At 33.0% G+C, this 24,737-nt stretch overlaps 4 protein-coding genes across 7 annotated transcripts; 2 read left to right on the forward strand and 2 right to left on the reverse strand.

Annotated features, from left to right (window-relative positions):
* On the reverse strand, window positions 3,414–6,191 carry LOC109348004. 2 transcript variants are annotated; one of them, XM_019588175.1, is made up of 4 exons: window positions 6,019–6,191; window positions 5,237–5,529; window positions 4,988–5,104; window positions 3,414–4,843 (listed from the first exon to the last, which is right to left on the reverse strand). In XM_019588175.1, exons 2-4 carry the CDS (start codon window positions 5,525–5,527, stop codon window positions 3,644–3,646), a joined length of 1,608 nt encoding a protein of 535 aa, XP_019443720.1. In that variant the 5' UTR covers window positions 5,528–5,529; window positions 6,019–6,191; the 3' UTR covers window positions 3,414–3,643. The 2 variants fall into 2 exon arrangements, with proteins under 2 accessions (XP_019443720.1, XP_019443719.1); XM_019588174.1 differs by lacking the exon at window positions 6,019–6,191 and having other exon boundaries at window positions 5,237–5,854.
* Window positions 8,168–11,948, forward strand: LOC109348003 (GATA zinc finger domain-containing protein 14). 2 transcript variants are annotated; one of them, XM_019588172.1, is made up of 9 exons: window positions 8,168–8,325; window positions 8,452–9,293; window positions 9,421–9,527; window positions 9,632–9,708; window positions 9,789–9,855; window positions 10,883–10,967; window positions 11,038–11,097; window positions 11,253–11,763; window positions 11,809–11,948. In XM_019588172.1, the coding sequence occupies exons 2-9, from the start codon at window positions 8,559–8,561 to the stop codon at window positions 11,850–11,852; spliced, it is 1,686 nt and encodes a 561-aa protein (XP_019443717.1). In that variant the 5' UTR covers window positions 8,168–8,325; window positions 8,452–8,558; the 3' UTR covers window positions 11,853–11,948. The 2 variants fall into 2 exon arrangements, with proteins under 2 accessions (XP_019443717.1, XP_019443716.1); XM_019588171.1 differs by having other exon boundaries at window positions 11,253–11,948.
* On the forward strand, window positions 12,899–19,750 carry LOC109348005 (proteasome subunit alpha type-2-A). 2 transcript variants are annotated; one of them, XM_019588176.1, is made up of 12 exons: window positions 12,899–13,007; window positions 13,564–13,620; window positions 13,712–13,788; window positions 14,684–14,748; window positions 14,864–14,910; window positions 15,883–15,958; window positions 16,461–16,528; window positions 16,842–16,911; window positions 17,269–17,354; window positions 18,527–18,589; window positions 18,903–18,968; window positions 19,462–19,750. In XM_019588176.1, the coding sequence occupies exons 2-12, from the start codon at window positions 13,580–13,582 to the stop codon at window positions 19,508–19,510; spliced, it is 708 nt and encodes a 235-aa protein (XP_019443721.1). In that variant the 5' UTR covers window positions 12,899–13,007; window positions 13,564–13,579; the 3' UTR covers window positions 19,511–19,750. The 2 variants fall into 2 exon arrangements, with proteins under 2 accessions (XP_019443721.1, XP_019443722.1); XM_019588177.1 differs by lacking the exon at window positions 12,899–13,007 and having other exon boundaries at window positions 13,552–13,620.
* Window positions 21,866–23,404, reverse strand: LOC109348006 (protein PXR1; the record flags this gene model as incomplete). Its single annotated transcript, XM_019588178.1, is given in 2 exon segments — window positions 21,866–22,281; window positions 23,349–23,404. Coding segments are annotated over 2 exon segments (284 nt in total), but the record flags the coding sequence as incomplete, so codon positions are not given.

The following is a 24,737-nucleotide window of genomic DNA, read 5'->3' on the forward strand; positions in this document are numbered from 1 at the left end:
CGACTCTAATATTGAATGAGTGATGAATGTAAGATCTTAAGAAAAGCATGCTTAACTTGGCAAATAAACTAAGTAGTACAACTACTTCTTAGTTTATTAGTTAAGTGTTTGAGACAAGTAATTTTATTGACTTGAAATCATTTTTTAGGTGATCAATCTAAAAAGAGCATTAAGTACTTCTCAAATAAGTAAAATTAACCAAAGCACCAACTTGAATCATTAAAATTCAAACTTTTAATATATAAGAAGAAGTAGAAATTACATAACCATATTCAAAAGAAATTGTCAGGAGCATGAGTCATCCATCAAATGGTTGGATGCTTTTGAGTTCCAAATGAGAGTACAAAATTGATTTTTGCATCTCATTTGCCTTCTCATTTTCTCCTCTTGAATTCTAAACTAAAATTACAAACTTACTTGAAATAAAGCTCTAAAAAACTAAGAAATGAAGAGAGAACTTCATAAAAGAGTTTCTAATGAGAGACTTGTTAATTTCAAGTGGAATTGGTTCCTTTTCCTCGAATGAATTGGTCCCTATTTATAGAGTTCATTTATGGACTGCTAAGCTGCTTGGTTGGACAGCTAAGCAGCTGACCAAACCCTTCAGCATGGGTTTGGTCCCTTGATCAAGTAGCTTTGTCACATCCTTATGCTTAACTCATCAAAGCTATTGTGAGCTACTTCTGAAAAGGCTATGGTGGACTACTTGAGGTGATGTCATGGGTGACTTCATGGTTTTAATGGTTAAGTCAAGTCTGGGTGCACACCTATTGCATCGCTAAGCTGCTTGTTCAGCAGCTTTGACTGTGCTGACTAGAACGTGGCCTGATGCTTGTTGATCTGGTCGGGAGTTTGGTTCTCCGCTAAGCTGCTTGGTTGGACTGCTAAGTTGCTTGGGCATGTGCCAAGCTTGTGTCTGACCATGTCAAGCTGAGGTCTGACCGTGTCAGGACTAGTCTGGTCTTGGACTGAGCGGCCAAGCAGGTCCGCTCAGCTGCTTGCATTGAGCAGCTTGGTCCAGGTCATGCTGGTGTTCAGGTCAGCTCAGCGGGGCTTGGTCCACGCTTAAGTGCCTCGTTGAACACCTTGATTTTCTTTTTTTACTTTTTTGCTTTTTGACCATGAGTCTTTTTTCTCTTCTTTTTTTCATTCTAAATCCAACAAAATACATAAAAAAGAAATACATATACAAATATACAAGATTGTGATATTTTATACAAAAAATATTGTTTTAAATTGGTTTTTTCCAATTATGCTTAAGATAAGTGTCATAAAGGTGTATGAAATTTAGGTATGTTTGCACTTATCATGCAACACGGTGCGTCGTGCCATAACGTGTTTCGTTCTCTAATTGGACTAGTTTCTAGTCAAAGTGAGGAGGGAAGAATTACACGGATGCAATGGTTGAGATTTGAGGATGGGACAAGTGCACGACACAACTATGTGCGTGTTTGCACTGGATAATATGGCTCTAATTTTTTTTTACTTTTTTCTTTCAGTGTGGCAGAATGATTTTGGCAGAGTATCCTCAGTGTTCACAGTGTAAAAATTTTATGTTCACCATGACCTCTATTTATAGCAAACAACATATGAACATACTCCAAATTTTAGGTGTTTAAAATTTTTTGGATAAATCTGATAACATCTATTTTAACAAACCTAATTTGACCATATCTAATTCTATTATTTTAACATTTTTTCTCTTATTCCCTTTTTAAATTCAAATTAGGTTGTTAGATTTGATTATTTAATTATTTAAATTATTTTGAAAATTTTATAAAATATGGACAAAAATGAATTTAATTATTTCCTATACATTAAAAATTTCAAAAAATTAAAATAAATAAATAAAAAACGTTTTTTCTCTCTCTTCTTAAGAAAAAATAGTATGGGCTCATGATGGTCCATTCCTAGTTACTAAAATCGTTTTCTTAATTTATTTTTAGTTTTGAACATTTGGTCAACCTAACCATCTAGGTTTAGGAACCCTAACATTAATTTATCTACTATTATTTTTTTGAATTTTCGGTTAATCCAATCACTTAGATTAAGAAACTTATTTGTTTACTATTATTTTGAATTTTTAGTTGATCTAATCATTTAGATTTAGGAACTTCATTTGTTTACTATTATTTTGAATTTTTAGTTAACCTAATCATTTAGATTTAGGAAGTTGATTTTATTTTGTTTTGTGATATTTAATTTCTTTAATTTAATAATTTCAAAAATAATTATAAAATTTCATAAAAATAGTTTTATTATTTTTATTCATTAAAATATGGAGAAATACCAAAATAAATAAAATGGAGCTAATTTATTATTTTTATTTAAAAAGTGTTTAAACTTTTTCTGGGCCGGAAAAAATGAGTGTTCATTGTCATTTTTACGTTTCTAGTCAGACATAAGAATCTTGTTGAATGACAATGATTTGGAAATTTGAAGGATTGAAATGAGGTGTACATGCTTCAAAAATCTTCTTTCAAAAGTTCCTTTTGTTTATGTTTGACTTCAACCAAATTTCACTAGTATAACACCTTGAAACACATTTATGGCATATTAGAACTGATTGTTAGGAACCTGTTGTCATTGTAATTAAAACACAACATTTCTGGAACAGAACAAAAGTGACTGAAAGTTCAGGTTTTATATGAAAATAATTCAAACAAATTGGAATAAGATATGAACATCTCTACCTTGTCATTTTCTACATAATATTGAGGAGAAGAAAAGTTGCACTTGGAGGTAAATGCTTCACTATGTTCATGGAGAAGAAAACCTGAACTGAAAACCACTGACTTCTCTTTTCTTTAAGTTCCACTGAGTTTACTTTTCTTCAAAGATAAGATCTCATTTTATTTTAATATATATAAACAGAGAAGAAAACCAGAACTGAAAATAAAAAAGCTTAAATAGTAACTTGGACTTCTTTTTACTTGGTAAAGGAGGGAAACAGTTTTCGCATTTAAGGAAACAAAGATGGCATCTTCAAAAGTTTATCTTTTTGATCTGTTCTGCTTTTCCTTTTAATTGCTACTGATGCTCATGTTTTCATGGGAAGATTGTGCGAGAAGTATGGTACTAGATTCAACATCATTGAGGGAATTTGATCAATGATTGCTCTATCTCCATAAATATTCAAAATTGAAAGTAGTTTCTAGAGAATTAAAAGTTAGTAACATACTTCTTTAGAAAATATGAATCCTAAAATTTCTGATTTTGACACAGCAAGAATTTTGAACCAATAAAATCCAAACTTTGTACTTATGTTTGAGCTATAAGACAATTAGCGCAACTTATGCTAACCGCGCTTGCTAATAAGGAAAGATATTTCTATGAAATTTAGACCACCTATCACTAGGCATGTTATGTTAGCAATGGTATCATCTATATAGATATAGATATCGATATAGATATTAATAATAAAATAAATACTAATATGCAAATTAAATTGACTTAACCACAAAATGCTATTTGTCAAAGGATGTTTTCACACTACATTTTTTTTGTATCCATGCTATGGTAATCACAAACTTCAAGTTCAAAGGATTCTAAAACACTACATTTCTTGTCCATGTTATGATATTAACAGTCTTCATCAGTTTCAAAGTATGTCTAAACACTACATTTCTTGTCCACGCTGAAATCATATCTCCCCACAATATTCCCTCCGATTTACATGCCTCTGCCATAACTTTTCCAGGATTCCAGACACCGAGACATCTTCGAAACCATCTGATTGCATGATATAATCTGAAGCCTGCGCCAGCATTTCTTGAGATCTGTCAACTTTGTCATAATATTCCCATTCTGAGAAGTTAAATTTCTTCTTTGTCTTCTTCCCTGCATTAGTTTCCTTCTTCATGGATTTCACGCAATGGACTTCTTGAGAAACTGTATACGAAGCACTGGTCAAGCACATGAACACACTAGTTCTTTTATCCACATTACAATCTTCAACTTCATGCTTCTGTTGTGTAACCGTTTCCATCTTTTCACATTCAGCATGACCCTGCTGCTTTAGTTTTGATATATCATTCATCAACTTCTTTCCACTTTCATCATTCTGAGTTTTCGAAGAACTACCCGTTGAAGAAAAATTTAAGCGTGAAAACACACTCGTTCTTTTTTTTGCATTACCAGCATACATACCTTTGGACAGCACTGATCTTAAATCTTTATGTCCATTTTCCGAATGCAAGTGACTTGCACTGGACAAAGGGAGAGCAAAAGAAGATAACGAGTCACTCCCATGCAGAGAAGCAAGTAGGTTTTCCAATTTAGTGCGGTTATGTCCTTCATTACTTGAAATAGGCCGAAGTGGCAATTGTGGCACAGGGATAAAAGGCACCTTGTTGCCAACAAATGCACCTAACTCTACCTGTTCCTCTTCTGAACATTCAATGAAATCAAACCACTCTTCTTCAATGTCAGAATGATCTGGAGAAAACAAGGGTATATAATCTTCAGTATCTTCAGCGGAAATATAGAAGTTGTCTTTCTTCTCTTGCATTGTAAGACGCTCACGTAACCCATGGCCAGAAGCAGATTGAGCCTCAGAATCATCTGGATGAAGGAAACCAGGATGATCGGGATCATAAGCATCACTATCAGAAGGGATGCTTGCGGATGTTTTGCAAAAATCAGAAGACAAATTTCTTTCCACCTCTGGCTCTGCACAAGGGCCTTGCGATCTTTCGGCGATGTCAATCTTAGTAAACCTCCTTTTCTTCAATTCACCATTTATATACTTGTAACCCTGCTCTATGTTCTTCCTTTTGTTGTGATGCAGAGATTTTGGGATTTGAAGCTTTTTTGAACTGAAAAACCAGAGAAGACTACTAACCTGACATTCAAAAGATAAGAACCATAAAACTAAACATCATACATATTTCATTACACAAGTGCACCGAGTTAAACTCCAGCATAGACTTGTATATCAAGGAAAATGATGTGTTGATTTCAAACCAAAAGGTTGAAAGGAGCCCACCTGATCCATGGACAAACCAAAGTTGAACTTGTTGGCAGTATAGTAGTTATCTTGAATAGCATCACGAAACTCATTTTCCAACAAAGGGTCACAGGTCCAGATTGTGGTAATTTTAACCTGGTCAACAACAATAACAGAAACAGAAAAACTGAAAAAAGAATTTTGCAAAACTAACTATAACATTAACAACAATAATCATGATGTATGCCAAATCTGTAGGAATACGAGCCGGAATATAAACATTACTACCTGTGCAGGAAACCACCTTCCTGATGAAACATATGCTTGAGGAACAATATGCATGCCACCATCTGATATTGCTTCGAAAACGCCATAAAGTTCTCTTTTTTCAAATTCGAAAAGAAACAAAATCATTCCTGCCTTAACTCTTGTAACAAAACCAGATTGAGAAACAGGTAGCCCGAATAATCTCTTCTCAAAACATTCTTTCAAAGTGCTTCTGTTTGACATGAAGATTGCACCACACTGAGGGAATTGTCCAGACACCAGTTTTCTTCTGCTCAAGTCCCTTGACTCCATTTCTGTGCTCACAACGGAAAACATCGAATGGCATCAATCCTCAGGCTAAAATTATTTGAACCTTGAACCATATTTATAAGCTTCTATAGATATTTCTAGAATAGATTAAGGTACAAGTAACACAGTAGAAACATGAACAGTGAATCCAGAAGTAAACAATTAGTAGTAACTTTCTGCAGAAACAGTTCATATCATATGAAGAATAGAAAGAACATAGTTAACAGGCATAGATTACACATCAGAAATAACAGCTGAAACACATGTAAGAGTGACCAAAACAATATATTCTACATTCTGAATTGATAAAACAATTCCTACACACAAAGAGAGAGAAGTAGAAAATAAATACAAAGATATTGGGAGTAAGTACAAATGTCACACTCTAGAAATTTAAAAATGGCGGCCCAGTGCACACCAGGCTCCACCCATTTGCGAGCTAATAGGCTATTTCCAAGATTTGAACTTTCGAGTCATAAAGGAAGTAACTTTACCTTTGCGCCGAGACACAGCTGTTGAGAATGATTCCAAAATGTAGGGAATAAAGAGAAGGAAAGAGAGAGATGGAGAAAATAAAAGGGAGATGGAAAGAGTAGCTAGAAATATAAAGTTGTAGAAATGTGAAGAAAAGTGGAAATGATGAGAAATAATGAAAGAGACGAAGGGGAAGGTGGGGCCTTTGATGAGAGAGAAAGAGAGAGGGGGAAGCGAAACCGCCACAATTCACAAAATGTCATAACTGAAAATGCAAAAGGTTATGCACGTAAGTAACTTTTTTACCAAGGTAGTAAACTAATAATATATCAATTTACAATGTAATATTTTTTTCTCTTTTATTAATTAATTAAATAACTAGTCCATAAACCAGGATTCTCAATGAACGGAACCAACTCGGTATTCATTTAAAACTTAATTTATTATTTAACCTAATAATTTGGGTTCATGGAGCATATGAGTCAAAATTGAATTGAAAATTGGGTTCCTTAAATAAACGAGTCAAAATTGAGTTAAACACAGTTTGACTCGTTAGGTTCATGAGTTGCTCGAAATATATATAAACTAATTTTTACTATTTATGTCACATTATTTTTATATTTATTATTATTATATAAACAAATTTATATTTATATTATAATCTTTGCATTATTTCTAAAAATAAACTAATTATTTAAGTTGTCTAAATGATTTAATTCATATTAAGTCATTTAGTTCATAAACTTTAACTAAGCCAACTTCGAACTAAAACATATCTCATATCGAACTCGAATAGAGTTTCAACTGAACAAACTCTTATTGAATTGGACCGAACTAAATTTACTTCAACTCAATTTCATCCCTATCACAAAAATTACTCAATTTTTTTGGTACACCTTACCTAAAAGAACATGAAGTGAAAAGAAAAGGGAAAAAGAGATAACTCCCTTATAAAGGATGCCTCAGCCTATCCCAAAATCAAGAATATTATTCAATTAATTGTGTCCCTATATTTATAAGGTTTGATATAACTATATAATGAAGTATTTGTCTAATAGTATACGATTCTGTTGAATTTTAAAAATAACCAAAATATTAAAAGTTCAATTATTAAAAATAACCAAAATATTCAGAAAGGATCAGTTTCATACAACTATAAAGTGAGAGATACCAAAAACAACAAACTTACATTTAAATATGCTAACAAATATATTTTCATAGATGCATATATGTTAATACAAAGATTTATGCACAGTCAATATATTATTCACTTTGAGTCGATAATATAAAACATGAATGATAAATGATATAATAATAATATATAGAACTAGTACACTTTTGGTACATATTTTCTCTCTCTTTAAATAATCTAAAGTCTAATTTATAAATTAAATTATAATGTTTTCTTACATTTTAAACTCAATACTCCAAAACCCTTGAGCATCCATATGCTAGGAAGGATGGATACAGAGGGAGAAGGTGGTGAGTGGATGTGCCTCTAACTCACTAGTGGGGTGTTTTTGACTTTTTGTATTTTTAATTTTTTTATACTATTAAGTATATTATTTTTTGGACAATGAACTAATTTATTTTAGGATATATGATTAACTCTTTAACGAATGTTACTCAGGAATAAGGATCATATGTCCTAAAAAGCTCTCGTTCTTATGTTCCAAATCAATCACATTCTAACAAGTAACATACAAAAGTTATTTTATGCTTTTGTGATTATTCTTTTTAATCACATGACAATTCTAGTTAAACTGAGATATCTAAAATGAGATAGGTGATATTCATTCGTCAAGATAAATCAAAATTTTAACCTTTTAATATTGATGAGATCTAGTAAAGAGACTAGGGATGGAGATCATCTGTCCTATTTGGTGTCCCCATCAAATTAGAAAATCTTATTTAATTAAAAGTAAAAATTATAATAATATAACTTAATATTTGTATACTATTTTATGAAATTTAATTGATTTGGTATATAAGAATCTTTTGGGAGTGAGGATTCTAATGGAGAGGTTAGTGACCTTTTATTGGTTCTTTTCAACAAAAAAAAATCAGAAAACGGTGAGCGTGTTAAACTCCAAAACGGGGTGTGAAAATCACTAAGTTTTCTCAAGCCCAATCAAATTGGGCCATAGATTACCTACAAAAACGCTGCGTTTAATCCTATTATCAAATTTCTACTTGATTCTATGCCCTAGACATTGCTACTGCCACTCACTCCCTCTCCCACTTCATAGTTTCACCAAGGAGTTGCTTTTCAACCATTCTTGACCTTCAAAATCAAGTGGGCTTTTCTCAAAAATCGAATTTTCTTGGTAATTAATCTCTTTCATCATCAGATATTTCTAACGAATTTTCTAACGAATTTCTAACGAATTTTCTAACAATTTTCTAACCCTAAATATTCTTACAGATATTTCTTCTGCTACTGTTGTGTACAGGAATCAAGTGGTGTTCATTCTAAATTAACACTTGTGGACACTAAGAAACTGTTTAGTTATTGAATCAACACTTTGTATTCAATAACTGTTGAGTTTTTGTTAGTATCATGTCTAATAATAATAATACCAGACCTTCAAACATTCAACCTAATTTTTCTAATGCTAGTAAGAATCAGCAGCAGCAGCATCATTCCTTGCAAAATAATGGTTTTGGTATGCAAAATCAGCATCAAAATCCAAACTTGATGATACCCTTTATGCCTAACATGCAACAACCTTTCATGAATGGTGCTAATCACATGCTTCCTTTGCAAAACAACAACCATATGCATTTTCAACAGGGTCAGTCCCTTGTAGGGCTAGGTCCCCAAAATCCAATGGTTCCTCTTCAGGGACAAGTCATGCATAATGCACCTCAAATGAATTTGGTTCAAGTTCAGTCTCAAATTTTAGCTCAAGGTATTATGAATATGCTTCAGCAACAGCCTAATATGAATATGATGAATATGAATATGCCAAATAGGCAATTCTGTGGGCCATATCCTGTGCAAAATATGAATCAACAGTTACCTATGCAAATGGCAAACCCTACTCAAGTTATTCCATATGGCATGCATCCCGGTCCCCGCCCCATGTTCGGGTTTACAAACCAAATGCCTCAGGCTATGGTTCCTCAAAACCCGATGTTTTCTCCTAATCCTCAGATGGGGCTTGTGCCTGGAAATCAGGTGAGGCCACATCTTAACCAGAATGAGAAAAACACAAATGTTTTTTCACCTCAGCAGTTGCAAAGGAACGACAATTCTGCATTGCAAAATCCTAATCCGGTTACGATGACACAGGTATTTAAGTTAAAACTGCCATGTATCTTTTCTATGCATTTTGCGATTTTATTATTCTACTGCATATACTGTTGCAAGGAAACTTTGTCGCTACTGTGGTTAATTCAAACCGTAGCAATTGCTGCAGGGAAATCCGAATATCAATGTTCAAGCTAATGTTCCGAACTCTAATTGGAAAGGATCACCAAACCAAAACTTAAAAAATAAGCCTAATGGAGAGGGGTTTCAAGGAGGGTATGTTATTTTCTTCTCTCTTGTATCACCCTTGGTTTATTGGGTCAACATATGATAATTTACGTAGTTTTCCTGTGATTATAATTCTTTTCAAACTCATGTAGATTCCAGAATTCCAAGTTTCATAATATCAACAATGGAAAGAAGAAACCTGGTTTTCATAAAGAACATAGGGGCAAAGGTTTGAACTTTTCTTTTCTACCTTATTAGCTTAGATGGAATTTTTTTATGCAGTTAGACTAATGCTTGTGGCTAAAGCAGGGCCCGGCAATGGGATGGGGAGGAATTTCGGTTCTAATTCTATGGAACATAAGCAGGAACGAAAAAGGTAGCTTTTTTTTTTACTCTGTATCCCTTTGTTTATAGTCCCAGTCTATTACATGCTATCAACGCCTTACATTCAACTGCTTGAAGATCATCATAGAGTGTGTAACAAGATGCTAATTAGTTTATCCTTCACTAAAAATGAAGACTAGTTAAGGTTTAAAAACACTGTTTTGTTTTTACTTTATTACTTCATAAACAAACATCAAGTAATAGTTGTCTGCCAATGAATTGGTTACTCTGTGAACTCATGTCCTGACAATTAGATATCATCTGAATATAATAATAAGTTTAAAGTTTAAGAAGGTTGGTTTCCTAATAATGTTTGGAGTTTTCAATATAAATGATTTAAGTAGGAAAGGAAGAGCAAAAATTTCAAGAAATTTTGCCATTCGTGTTAAAATGCTTTGGTGTATAATTCCCAATTCCTTGACCAAAATGTTCAGCGTTTTAGTCTGTCACTAGTCACTAAATTTGAAACATTTTACGTATCTAAATTTTAATTTGTGGGTCAAAATAGGCAATCTACCTACTCTGTCCCTTGCCCCGGATTTGTAACCAACTTCGAAGAATTTAATAGTTTACTGAATTGTGTGTTATACATATAAGGGAGTGTGACAACAATTGCCCCGCCCGATAAATCTAACTCAGCAAAATATATGTAGTAACATATATTTCTGTTGTATAGTAAAGCATCCGAGTCTCTCTGTACTATGGATCAATTACGATAGTCAAATAACATCTGTATAACTGCAAAACTCTGCCCAGTTTTAACATATCGGGTTGATGAGGTTGAGACCTATCATGACGTGGGTACCAGAACATCAGATGTTTTTTGTTCAGATAATTGTCTCTCAGTCCCAGATAACCATCCAAATGAGACATACAGAATATGTCTTCTCATTTTCGTGCTATTTTCATAAATTAAGCCATCTTTCTCTTCAGATTTTAGTTGTCTTTTTTCTCTCTTTTATGTTACCTTACCCGACCTTTTAATTTTGTTGATTTTGTGTATTTTCATGAATGGTTAGATCCTTGACATATACAGAGCAGGAAATCCAACAATGGCGTGAAGCACGGAAGAAGAATCACCCTTCCAATAACAACATTCAGAAGGTTTAAATAAACTGATTTATCTAATGGTTGTGTTTTGTCTAGTATGTACTAACTGAATTACTACTTGCAGAAACAGGATACACATCTGGAAAACTCCAAGGTCATTGATAGAGAGGTTTTACAAAAAGAGGTATAACATTCTTATATTTCCAAATCCAATTTTTTATTCAATTACATCTGAGCAAATTGTGTTTTTTGGCATGAAATCTCAGTGACGACAAATAATTTTTTCTCAGAATTATAAGGAATAACTTCAATTCTTTAATGGTATTTTGGTCTTTGCAGCTCAAGGAGGTTTTGGCAAAGCAAGCCGAGTTAGGGGTTGAAGTTGCTGAAATACCATCATATTATCTGAAACCTCCGGGTGAAGGGAAAAACAAATTTACCGACAATAGGAAATTCGATAACAAATTCAACAGGAAATCAGACCGAAGAGGTCGATTCAGCAAGAAGCGTAAGTTTGAAGCAGACAAAGATTTTTCAAAAGGCCCCTCTTTAAACAAGAGAGAACCATCTCTGTTGGAGAAACTCTTGAGTGCAGATATAAAGAGGGATAAGAGTCACTTATTTCAAGTTTTCAGATTCATGGTAATAAATTCCTTCTTCAAAGATTGTCCTGATAAGCCACTGATATATCCACCAGTTATAGTTACTTCTGAAAGTGTTGCTGAGGAAAAATATTTGCACACTAGAAAAGATGTTCTTGAAGGTGGTGATGAGAGAAAAGTTCAAGAAATTGTAAGCCAGAACAATAATGATAATGACAATGATAGTGAAGATGAAGAGAGTGATGAAGATGAAAATGCTTCTATTGTGCAAGATGGACAATGTGGTAATGGAGAAAAAATTGAGGAAACTGATGAAGAGGATGGACAAATTATATAGAAAAATATCAATTTGCACTCTTGTAGTAAAGATTTTGAATAGCAAAGGTTGTAAGTTTCATATTTGATTATATTTGTTATCATCCTTATGCTATCATACTTTATATTATTATAGGAGAGAGGTGAATGAAGAGTTTAGTTAGGAGTGTAAAATGTATGCACTGACAGTGTAAAGATTTATACACAGTCAGTGCATCATCCGCCATTCATTTGCAATACTTTTATTTAAAAGTCAATAATAACTAAAAATCATCAATGGTGGATGATGTAATGACAGTGTAACACTATCGGTGTATATATCTGTTCCCCTTAGTTATATTTGGAATTTAATATGTTTCTAGATACATGGAATTAGTTAATAGTGGAATGAAGTGCACACATCATACATGATGATTAAGGTGCAATAATAAAATACAGTAAAAGTTTTGAAAATGTAGAGGATATGAGAATTGTCACCCAAGTATAATAGAGTTGATCTTTGAAAAAATAGTATACTGACTTGGATTGTTTAACAGGATTCTTGGTAACATTTATATAATACTTTCTTTTATGGAAATAATTTCTCTCTCTTTCACTTTATGTATGTTTTAATTAAATAAAGTGTTTTTTTAATAAAAGAAAGTATGTTATAATGTTACCTATGTAAAAAGATGATAATAAGATGTAAGTGAAAGATAAAAATAGATATTTATACATAAGTCAGTACAACGTCAAACATTCATTTATACTTTTTTTTTTGTTGAAAAAGAATAATAATTAAACATGATAAATAGTGCAGTGATGATTTATAAAATCTTAAACTATTAGCATACATTCTTCTTGTGAAAATATTTTTTTGTACTGCCGTTCCAATAATCAAATCTTGACATTTTAGTTATCTTGTGGATCTCCTCAAACTTTTGATATTTACATCAATAAACTAATGTCTTGTTAATCTCTCCAAAACATTTTGGCACAAATTTGATTTTTTTAATTCTCTTCAGATATTACATATCAATTTTGGGTTAATCAACAAAAACATAAAGGCCCATAAAAGCCCAATTACAGTTGTGTTTTCTTGCTCGAGACGAATACAAAGTAGAAAAAGAATTTCATCAACCAAAAGTTCAGTGTCTCAGTTCTCCTCTACGAAAAACATCATCGTTTTTTTGTTAAGGTAATAAGATCTCATAAACTGATCTATTTGTCCCACAAAATTTTCTGACCTTTATCATTCTTCACTGTTCTCTTCTAAACAAATTCGTTAAGGGTTCGTCTCAAAAGTCTCTTTTTTTAGCGGTTTAGGTTTATTTTCTGCATTTTTTAATGCTACTTGTAATGGGTATCTCGCCAATCATAATTTGATTTTAAGATTCTTGATGCACTCATATTGTTTGATTTTTTTATTGTTCAAGGGTTCCTAGGATGAGCTTTGATTTTAAAATGTGTGTTTTGTAAATTGTGTTTGTTTATGTATTCTAAAGTTATTTTTTTTCTTGGTTGTCCTGGAGATCTTTAAAACAGAGAGAACTTTCGTGCTTTATTTGTATTGGGAACTCGTATGTTCATTATATTTTTGTTAAATAATATGTATTTTTTCTCAATGATTGTGAGTAAAGTTATCAACAAACATACAGCATTATGGTGTAGTTCGATCCATATAGCCGACATCACCTAGTGGGATTAAAGTTTGGTTGTTGTTGTTGTGATTGTAAGTAAAGTTGTGTCTGCAGGTTTCTGTAAGGTATCATGGGTGATAGTCAGTACTCGTTTTCTCTCACCACATTTAGGTATGCTTACTGATTCATTACTTTTAAAGGTTTACCAAGACAGCGGGAGTTGTTGTGTTTTGTGTTCTTATTTGGTTGTGTTGTTTAACAGTCCTTCTGGAAAGCTTGTTCAGATTGAACATGCTTTGACAGCTGTTGGGTCTGGACAAACATCTCTGGGAATTAAAGGTGAATTATCTCTACCTCTTGATCAGTTTATATCCCTTACTTCTCGGTGTTCATATTGCCTCTAGCTTTTAGTTTCTAAATAATTCTAGTTAATTTCGGTTAAAATGAAACTGCTCGGGGTTGATGGGATAGTCAAATGACATATAGTTAGGAATGGAAGACAGTTGCTTTGTTGACCAGGTAGGTTGTTTGGGGGGTTGGGTGGTGAGCAAGTGAAATAAATTACGTAATTGGGAAAGTTGTTTTTGAATTTATAATTAGGATAGTTTTATCTAACTTTAGTTAATGGGCTGGATAATGATATAGTAGGTTAGAGCAGATCTGGTTTGAATATTAGACTTGTTCAATCATATATGTAGGATGGTGGTGAGTAAATAACATTTGTGATTTGAGAAATGGTACAAACATCCGAATCCGATTATATATCAAAGCTTGAGACATGATAAGTCGACAGCTCAGTTATCTTGGAGGGTTTTTTCTAAAGGCAGGACCAGCTTGTATGATCGTCTTTTAATAGATTGGAAGAAGGTTGATTTCTTACAGTGTGGGGTTGTATGCTGTCTAGTTGCTGGTGAACAAAGGCTTAGTTTTGATGAGTTCGTATTACTTATAGTTGACTTTGGTAAGAATGTAAGATATGGTGGATAAGTCAATCTATGGGGTGAGTAGGTTTTGGATGATGCTAGAGTTAGCGATTTCGTATTTTGTAATTTAATTTATGTTTTGGTACTATTTTGATAAGATTTGATTTTAACATTTTCGAGGGCCATTTTGTTAGCCAATATCATCTATTTTACTTTCTGACCCAGTGGGCTAATGTCATGTGCTTAATTTCGATCATCTAATCCGATTGATGTGGCTTTTGTTAATTGTTATATATGTTTGATTCCTACAGCTGCAAATGGAGTTGTTATTGCAACAGAGAAGAAACTGCCATCTATATTGGTCGATGAAGCATCAGTGAGTTTCTTTTGTCGGGTTCCTTTTTGTTCATACGTTGAAGTTATTTGGTTAATGTTACTTGATTAAATTTAAAATTTGACTGGTTCTGGGTCTTTGTTCAATTTGATTGCAGGTCCAAAAAATTCAGTTATTGACACCAAATATAGGTGTTGTTTATAGGTGTGTTTCATTCTACATTTTTGAATCATTTGAGTTAATTATGTATTTACATCATTAATTCCGTGTACTTTGATGATTCCTTCATATTATGGCATTTGACGGTTGAGTGTGAATGCATTCTTAAGCATGAGAGGCCATAAACATCTGAGATGGGAGGCAAGGCAGCTTCCTGAGGGAAGTGAAACAACAATTTTGAGGGAAAAGAAGTTATTCATTTTACATAGAATAGAACTAGGAAGGTCATGCTTAAAACTAATAAAATATTTCATACAAGTCAGATATATTTTCAATCAAAATATTTTTCAATGTTTTGTACTTGTGTCACTGGCAAACTGTTGCTTATGTGCTGTTGTAAATGGGCAGAAGTCTACTTAAATCATACAAACATGTGCCAAACTGATGGTATTTGTTGAGATATTAGGATATCATGGATTCATGGATAGGATTTCAATGAATTTTTAAACTGAGATTTACTGGATTCAACCTATAAACTAGAGGTTTGATGAGGAATTTTTCCATCGGAAGGGGTGAGTGGATAGGATTTCAATGGATTCTTATAAATAGATTTACCTGATTCAACCCACTAACTAGAGGTCTGACTAGGACATTTCTTTGGGAAAGCTGAGGAGTATGTGAATTGTGAAATGAATGACTGCTTTTCTGGAAACGCTTTGTTGTGAAATAAATATAGATGATGTTTAAAACCACATTCTAACATTTAAAAATTGTCAGTACAAAAAACAACATTAATCAATCCCTTTCCGTTCTCTTTTTTAATCTTTGTGTGAGATAAACCATCAAACTAAATTGTTTCCTTAGGTTTGTTTTTGTTTTAAATTTCATAAAACAGGCTCTTAGCCAGACTACCTTTCTCATTGCATTTGAGCTTCTTGTAAATGGATGTGGTTATGCCTCCTAACTAGTATGCATGTTTCTTGTTGCCTTAACCTAAATTTTGTCCTTTTTGTTTAGTGGCATGGGTCCCGATTTCCGAGTTTTGGTTCGAAAAAGCAGGAAACAAGCTGTGCAGTATCAACAACTATATCAAGTACAGTATATCTTAACTTTCTATTCCAATATCATTTTCTTACTTGAGTTCTGCATATACTTGGTGATTAGGATTCAGCTATAACGTTGTCAGCATCACTTTGGACTTTGGGAATTTTGATTTTATTGAACTCTATGGTTTCAATATTTGTTACTGGGTCATGTCTAAACATAATTTTCATCACTTCTCATTCAAAGCATATCCGTAGTGTAAGAAATAGTTATTCTGGGTAGAATGTGTCCACCCACTTGGAATAAGCAGCACATACTTCCTGCCCAAGTCTGTTATATTCTCCCTTACGGTCACTTTTTGTTGCTTCTTTGGATGGAGAAGGGGATTTAGTAATGGGTTCCAACTTATTTCTTTTATTAGCTGAATTTTACAACTCAGTCAGTGTATTATTGGTATTCTAGCTAACATACCAATGATTATTATGTTGCTTTTGAGTTTGTTGCTTTTGTTAAGTGTAGGTTAGATCTGATATTGTAAAATAAAATTGCAGGAACCAATCCCTGTCACTCAACTTGTAAGGGAAGTTGCTGCTGTTATGCAGGAATTTACTCAGTCTGGGTAATTATAATTTCTTTCTAAACTGTTATCTCTTTCATATGTATTTGAGCACTTGACTTTACCTTATCTACTTAAGCTTTGGAATTGTATTTTATCCATATATATAGCCCCTCGTCTTCTCCCCCTCCTCATAAAGAATACCCCTAAAAAGTAAAGATGTCGAGTAAAATCTTTAAGGATTAATTAACGAGAAGTTTGCATTGGACTGTATTGTGGATCCTTTGCCTACTTTTGTACAAACTCAGATACCCCCTTTTCTTCACATTTTCCCCTTTATTATCTCTTGAGTTCTGATTTTGTTTTGTTCTGATAGTGGTGTTAGGCCTTTTGGAGTGTCCCTGCTGGTTGCTGGGTTTGATGATAAGGGACCACAACTATATCAGGTATGCTAATATGTTTTTTCTTATGTAACTCTTGTTATTGTTGCTTTTATTAAAAGTATCTCCCATCTTGATCACATTTCATTGTCTCTCTCTTTGATGGGAAATGAAACTCTACAAGTTTAACTATGACATATTCTGGCTCTTCACGTAGCAATTCTAGACTTCAAAACAAATATTCTCTCATTATGTAGTGAATCAGTGCTTCATAGATTCTCTGAAGACGATAATGTGACCTATGAAAAGCTTATTCTTTCATTACATAAATGTTACATTATCTTTTTTTTGCTTGAATTTGTTTGCTTCAAAATGAAATGTGCTCTTCCATTATTTATGCAGTGCAATTTGTTTCTGCTGTAGGTGGATCCATCAGGTTCATACTTCTCTTGGAAGGCTTCAGCTATGGGGAAAAATGTTTCTAATGCAAAGACATTTCTTGAGAAGAGGTATGCTTTGACATCAATGGCAATACTGTATCCAAAATCTGTGCTGTACTAATATGAATGTGTATGATCTCTGTCATACATGACCATGACTGAACTGTCTCATGATCTGTCATCATCATACAATCATACATGATGTGCAAAGAGTTCTTACATTATATTTTTTTCATTTACTATTCCCAAATCTTAGAGTTCATGGGTTCAAATCCTGGAAACAACCTATCTGGGGTGAAGGCTACGTAAATCTACCCTCCACAGATTCTACTACGTAGGAGCCTCGTGCCCTGGGCAGCCCTTTTATTCCCAAAAAGATATATTATGTTGGAATAAAAGGAAGAAAGGATCATCTCATGATTTGTCTTTTGATGGCAGGAGAAAACATTAGTTTCTCTAATTTGAGCTTGCAAATATTATTTCTGGATTATGGTCTTTATCCAAATCTTTAGATGACCCGAGTAGATAAGATATAATACATTTTAATTGTCACCAGCAAATATGATCTTTAGCCAAATCTCTAGAAGGCCTGGTTGATCTTAAGGTCTTTCTGGTTATTTCCTCTTAAAGTTAATGATGATGTCGTGAAAGGTACCCGTACCCTTAGAATGAAAACGATAGTGTATAAATAAAAACTAGGTATATATACCCACACTGGATTTCTCAAGAATTGATTGCATAGTTTGGTTTTTACACAGCAACTCTTTGTCTCCATCTTGAAGTTTCGAAACTTGTAGCAATTGAAAAGTTGTGAAAAATAAAATAGGGGAGGCAAAGAGTGCAACCATGCAGATGTATAACTTCTGAAAGCTATCAATGCTTAACACATACACTAAAGCAACAAAATAATTGATGGCTGTTAAGATTTAAGATGCTAAAAGTTGCTTTAGGAGAGCCTGAGAATCCTTCAAATATGCTGGCATGGCTCAATTAATCAATAACGATAAGTTGACATGGCAGTCGTACAGGACTTCAAAAAGCTGAAATGCTTCAGGAATTATAGACAGAATTGTCATTATATTTGTGCATATGACTTTTCTTCGCAAGTTCTCAGTTTGAGGCTTGGCAGTTTTCTTTAAAGATTATTTTGGTTATTTGTTTCTTTTTTATGTGCATCATTATGGTTATACCTTCCTTTTTTCCCTGTCATTTTAGTGGTTGACATGGTTGTCCACTTGCAGGTATACAGATGATATGGAGCTTGATGATGCAGTCCACACAGCGATATTGACCCTGAAGGAAGGGTAGGATCATGCTCCTTCATGTTTATGCACTAACAAAACCTTAATAAATATATAATTATTTCTTACTACTGTCCATTAGAAGGCCCAAAAAGTGATTCCATTTCATTTGATTGTTTTATTTTTTGTTTGGTCAGAGTATATTTACTTTTGAAATTTACATAGCGATGATAGTGACAAAGACTTGACATTTATATATTGACAATTGTTATGTTTTCTATTTTAATTCTTGTCTATTATACTGTAACCTGTTACCTTTGTGGTATTGCTCTTTAGTCTTCCAAACTAATCTGTTGTTCTTATGTGTGTTTTCCAGCTTTGAGGGGCAAATCTCTGGAAAAAACATTGAAATCGGCATAATTGGTGCTGACAAGAAGTTCAGGTGCATATCAAATTCCTTTATAAAATATATAAAAACTTTATGTGCATTTATATTCATCATAACTTATTGCTTGTAACTTTTTTTGGTTTGTTTTTCCATCTTCCATATTTACTAAGAAATGCTAGTAATATACCTCCAGCAGATTAGTATTGGATGGATTTCATGTGGGCTATATGGAGTGTTCCATGTGATCTAGCTAGTCCCGCATGAAATTCATGCAATAACATTGTGTCGAAAGATGCGCGATAAAGAGTGTTTTGCTACAATTGCTCTTTGATTATATGTGAACCTTGCTTCCTCTGGTTTCTGTTACCAGCAAACTCAGCTGATTTTTCGATTATCCAATCCGAATTATGGAATTAGTAGTATTTTGCATCACAAAAGGTTAGAGGAAAAGAAAAGTTACCTGCTTCTAAACCAATCTAGACTTGAAAATCATCCTTATATCACTGAGAACTGAGTGACTTTAATAACATGTTTGATTATGTTGCAGGGTATTGACACCAGCTGAAATTGATGATTATTTGGGTGAAGTAGAGTAATGTGCAATGAAAAAATCCTCTATGTTCTTGAAGTTAGTGTTTGTTTGACAGTTAAGTTCAATTGAATTTCGAGATTGTAGCTTAAATGATGATGAGGACTTGCTAATGGCACTGGTGAATTTGTGAGATTCTCTTGTACTGGCTATCAAAGGGGATAAAACTTTTTTCTAAAGTGATTAGTATTACTAAACAGACCTAGCTTATGGCATGCCTCTAACGAATATTTCTACTTATTTTCTTGCTCCCTCTTGATTATCTATTTGCTCCTTATCTGTCTATTATTATAATACTTGCTTGCCTGTTAAGTTTAATGGATTAAACTGGCTTTGGGATCAGATTGTGGTTCAGTTTTTCTTATTAACTCTTTCAATAATTTCGAAGTATTTTTTTGTACAACTAAAAATATAAGGAACTAGTCATCTTTGAAATGTGTGATTCTCATAGCAAATGTTACTTATAAATTGAATAGAGTGATATCAACTTCTTACAATATTGGCCTTTTACCCAATCCTCAATTCCTTGTTTAACTAACGGTAATTGTTTATCTATCTCATGCAACCTCAAATCAAATGTTGGTTGAAGTAAGTTAAGATTGAGCATTTTAAAATATGCATTTCTAGTGTCCAAATTGAATTGTATTAAATTATAACCGTGTGGCCTGGTTTAATATTTTCACGGATGGAATATTAGGTTTATTAAGAAAATAGAAATATTGTGGCCTCTATATATATCTTAGTGTAATGCCAATTCTAGTCTTTATAAACTTGCACGATTATTGATTTGGCCTCTGAAAAAATAAAATTTTAAACTAGTGCTCTATGATCATGAATGTAACTAGATAAAATTATAAATGCTAGAACGAATGTTATGTTAGATATCAAATCAGAACAAGTTTTGTACAGGGTTTAACCAATTTAATTAGATAAAATGTTGATCACATTTATAAATGCATATATAGTTACAAAATGGATGCATAGTTATTTGTAATTATATTAGAATAAAAAATGTATTGTTTGGTTAACTCCTTAATCTGAATAAGGGGTTAATCCAAAATGTTAATTCGGTTATCTGTCCAATTATCGTTTCAGGTTAACCGAATCATACATAAATTTTCACGGTCAACCGAATCATACATAATTTTTCACGGTCAACCCCTTATTCACACTAATATAAACTAAGGCTAGGTCAATTTGGGCAAAGTTTATTGGGTCTATACTTATTTAGAAAAAATGTGCACATTAATCCTGAAATATTTGCTTAACATACTCCCTATTCCTCCTCGAACATTTATGATGGGAAAATGGGCAGCCTACGAACATTAATAGAGAATGTAATGAACATCAAGTATGCAAATATATGTGTCTCTTGTCAAATGTGAAAAAAATACTATTTTTTTTATTATATAGGCATTTGTATTTTACATATTATATTTATGCATATATATCATATATATTGTTCATTTTGTATGCAAATCATGTACTATACATATTTTGTATTATATATATGTATTTTATGTATTGTACCATTTGTATGACTACATATTATGATAAATACAATCATATATTTGTGTGTAAATTATGTATTGTTTATTTTATATAACTAATGTATATACATTTAGATATTTGTATATATATTTTTTAATTTTATTTAGGGCGGCCCACAAGCCCATCCTTACCCATGTTTAGGGCGAGCAAAATATGATATTTTATATCCTATTTAAAAATGGATATGTCCATATTTGTCTTAATTTAGATAAATATTATATGAACACTGGCAGGACAATCCTAATTGTCAATATTAATCCTCATATCATGTGTTAACTTATATATCTAGAAAACTTTCATCATTTTAATAGTGAGAATTTTGTATAATTATTGTAATTATCAATTTCATTTTTACCAATTGTAATTCATATCCTCATACTAACCTATTACATCAACCTCTTTAGAGGAAAGTTGCATATATCTATCGTCCTCAAATTCTATTATGGAAAAGTTTTATGCACTAGTCCATCCTTTTATACTTAGTACTAGTGATTTGTCACATCCCCTGAAAACATCTACAAATTGGTAGTGTAAGAGTTTATATACCTTCATTACATTATCTATCATTCATGTGTTAACCCTTATTAACTCTTAATGAAGTAATGTACATGAATGAATGGTTGATAATATAATGAAAGGATAAAAAACATATGCACTACATACATATGGACTATTTTTTCTTATAAAATATAGTTTTGCTAGAACAAACTAGATTCCTAATCAACAACATTTTTCTACTACATGGGATAGATAACCATGGACCAAATGATATCATATCTTCTCTCATACTAGACTCCAAATTCTAGTAAAATAAAGAAACATTAGAAAACATATGATTGAAAATAACTTGTTAGAGATCATCTAAGATTCTCTAAGATTGATGCAGATGTGTCATCTATACAGACAAAAAAACACATGTATACTTACTAAGTTTCAAGTTAGTGATTTTAAAGGAAAGCTAAACAAAGGATTTTCTGAATAACTTCTCTTTCTTCTCAACTACTTCTTGATTTTCCAGTTATGGGCTGTACGAGGAGCACTTGCAATGCCTTCATAGTAATGAGATTGAAGCTTTCCTCTATTCCAAGCTTTCACAAAATCTGAAAACATCTCACGTGCTGACTCAGATAATAGATCAGAGAAAAATACACTCTTCTCTTCTTTCAGCCAGGTAGCAAATTCATTGTTCTTAGCATAATAATCATCTTTCGACAACTCTTGGAAATCCTACATTTGATATAACACAGAAGAATCATAAAAACCGATAGGTCAATAGATAAAAAAGCTAGATGGTACAGGTACTAACTATTAAATATAGGTGAAAGAACATTATATTATGTCAATCAGCAAGAAATGTGTTAGGATTCAATTGCAAAGGTATGGTCTTTTACTCAGAAATAGAATTATTGGATTCCGGTGTGAGGTTTATGAAAGCCAATGAGTTTTATGGCCTCCGGCTGTCCAACCACGACAATTACCTTTTGTAGTGTAGTTCTCCCAAGGTTCGTATCGATTGATATTAAGGCTTCTCACTATGCTTCTTAGCTGTGAATGAGTAATGAGTGGCGGGGTGGTGATGCCGGCATTGCTTTGTTTACCCAAGACTACTCATATGGCCTATTGCACAGGCAGCATGCACGGACGCTGAAGCTGTGGAGCATGGTGAGATATTGGGACCCAATTGTAAGGTATGAGACTTGAGTTCCACATTAGAGGTATGGGACTCCAGTGGGGTTTATATGGCCTTGGGCTCTCCAACCACAACCGTTGGTGGTGTGGTTCTCCCAAGGCTTGCTTCAAAATCGTTCTTATCTTTTCAAAGGAATGTTATGATTCATGAGTAGACAGGGGAATGGTGCATTTTTAAGAACACTTGTGAGATAGCTCTCAAGCCTTCCCTTTCCCTTCCTTCCCCTCCAAAATCCAACTCCCAAACTAACCCTTAAATTATATTAAAACAATGCATTAGGAAACACCTAAAAGTCTTCAAAAATAAGAGAAGCAAATACTTTTGAACTGTTGGAACCATGAATGGTTTTTGTACTATTTTTCTCAAAATCTTCTGTCTAGTAAATAAGGGGTTTCTTTCCATAGATGTAACCTCAGTACACAGACAGGGTTGGAGGTTGGGGAATTGAATTAGGTAAAACTTCTTAGTAGATGCAAATGTTTAAGAAAAACATGTGATTAGTCTGCCACATAAAAAAAGGATATGAAACAGATATTCAGCATGACAAGTGACACAACAAGGCTTTTGCATGTAGCATTTTTAGTAAATTGGGAATACAACTCACCACATGGCCTTCACCTTTATTACGTTTGCTTTTGTGTGCATCTTTCGACTTCTTCTCTGAAATAACAACAGAATGTAGATATATTTAGCCATGAGAAAATCCAAATACCTAGAGACGAGTACCTCAAGTATTATTAAACATAATCCTTTGTCTAGTAAACAGTTACAGAACTGAATAGAACCTATGATTGTCAAATATTATATAAAATAATAACAACAGGAGTTATCATAATAGAGAAAAAAGAACTTGAATATGTCTGCTTCATCAGTAACACAAAAGTCAAGTATCAAACCAACTTGAAATAAAATGAGTATCTTTCAGATGAAAATGACTACTTTTATTGCTAATCAAAGTTTCAAACAAGAGACCAATTGTTTCACCGAAGAGGCAAAAATAACAACAATAACCAAGCCTTTGTCCCACTAGGTGGGGTCGGCTACATGGATCGAATAACGCCATAACGCTCTATCATATTTCAGTAAATATGAAATATTTCCGTAAATGGCCAAAGCATTTCCATTTTCATATAAATTTCAGTTTATACTACACACAAAGAGACATAATATTTTGGGGCTTAATGAGTTCCAGGATATCATTCCATTAGTAGCCCAATTTTATACAGAATTTAAAGGCTTTACCTAGATCTCAGTAAATGGTTTGAAGGTTTACTAGTTTTTTAGCCACCCTCTGTGCCAATTACTGCCCTTAGTTTCGGGTTGGGACACATATAACTATGATCCAAAATCCCATAGTTATGTCAACGACTCAATGGACTATGGTTATATACTTCAATCAATTGTATAAAATCAACATTTCAAAAATAAAAGATAAGAATAAATAGAGCCAGACTCCTCTCCAGTAATGGAGTGGGAAGTGCTGTGCAAAACAAGGCAAAAAACAAAATGAAATGACAATTATATCTTTCTATTTATACTTGCAATTACATTTTTATCCTTAAAACTAGTGTAAAAATAGCACTTCTCTCTCCAGTAATGGAGAGGATCCCTACTCGAATAAATAGCAAATTGATTCTGCTATTCAATGGTGCAGAACAAGGATATATTATGCCTCCACTTAACACTATTTCTGTGAGAAATATTATAAACACATTGCAGAGTGGACATGATCCGATGCAATCCTCTCATGTTGTCCATGACTCCCATTAGCATGCCTGAATGAATTCACCTTTATTTACATAAGATTCATGGAAATTTTACTTCATAGAAACAGATTCTAAATTCAAAGTTACACACAAAATTGCTGGCATGCTTCCTGGAATAGATAATTGAAGATTTCTCATAGAACCACAACCTCTTCAGTGTCCATACTCCATAGCCTCTTGCTTGCAAGTAGTACATACTCAGGATAGCAAATCTTTTAAGACCCCCC

The sequence above is a fragment of the Lupinus angustifolius genome, chromosome LG05 (genome assembly GCF_001865875.1).
Source record: "Lupinus angustifolius cultivar Tanjil chromosome LG05, LupAngTanjil_v1.0, whole genome shotgun sequence".
In the NCBI taxonomy this organism is placed as follows: domain Eukaryota; kingdom Viridiplantae; phylum Streptophyta; class Magnoliopsida; order Fabales; family Fabaceae; genus Lupinus; species Lupinus angustifolius.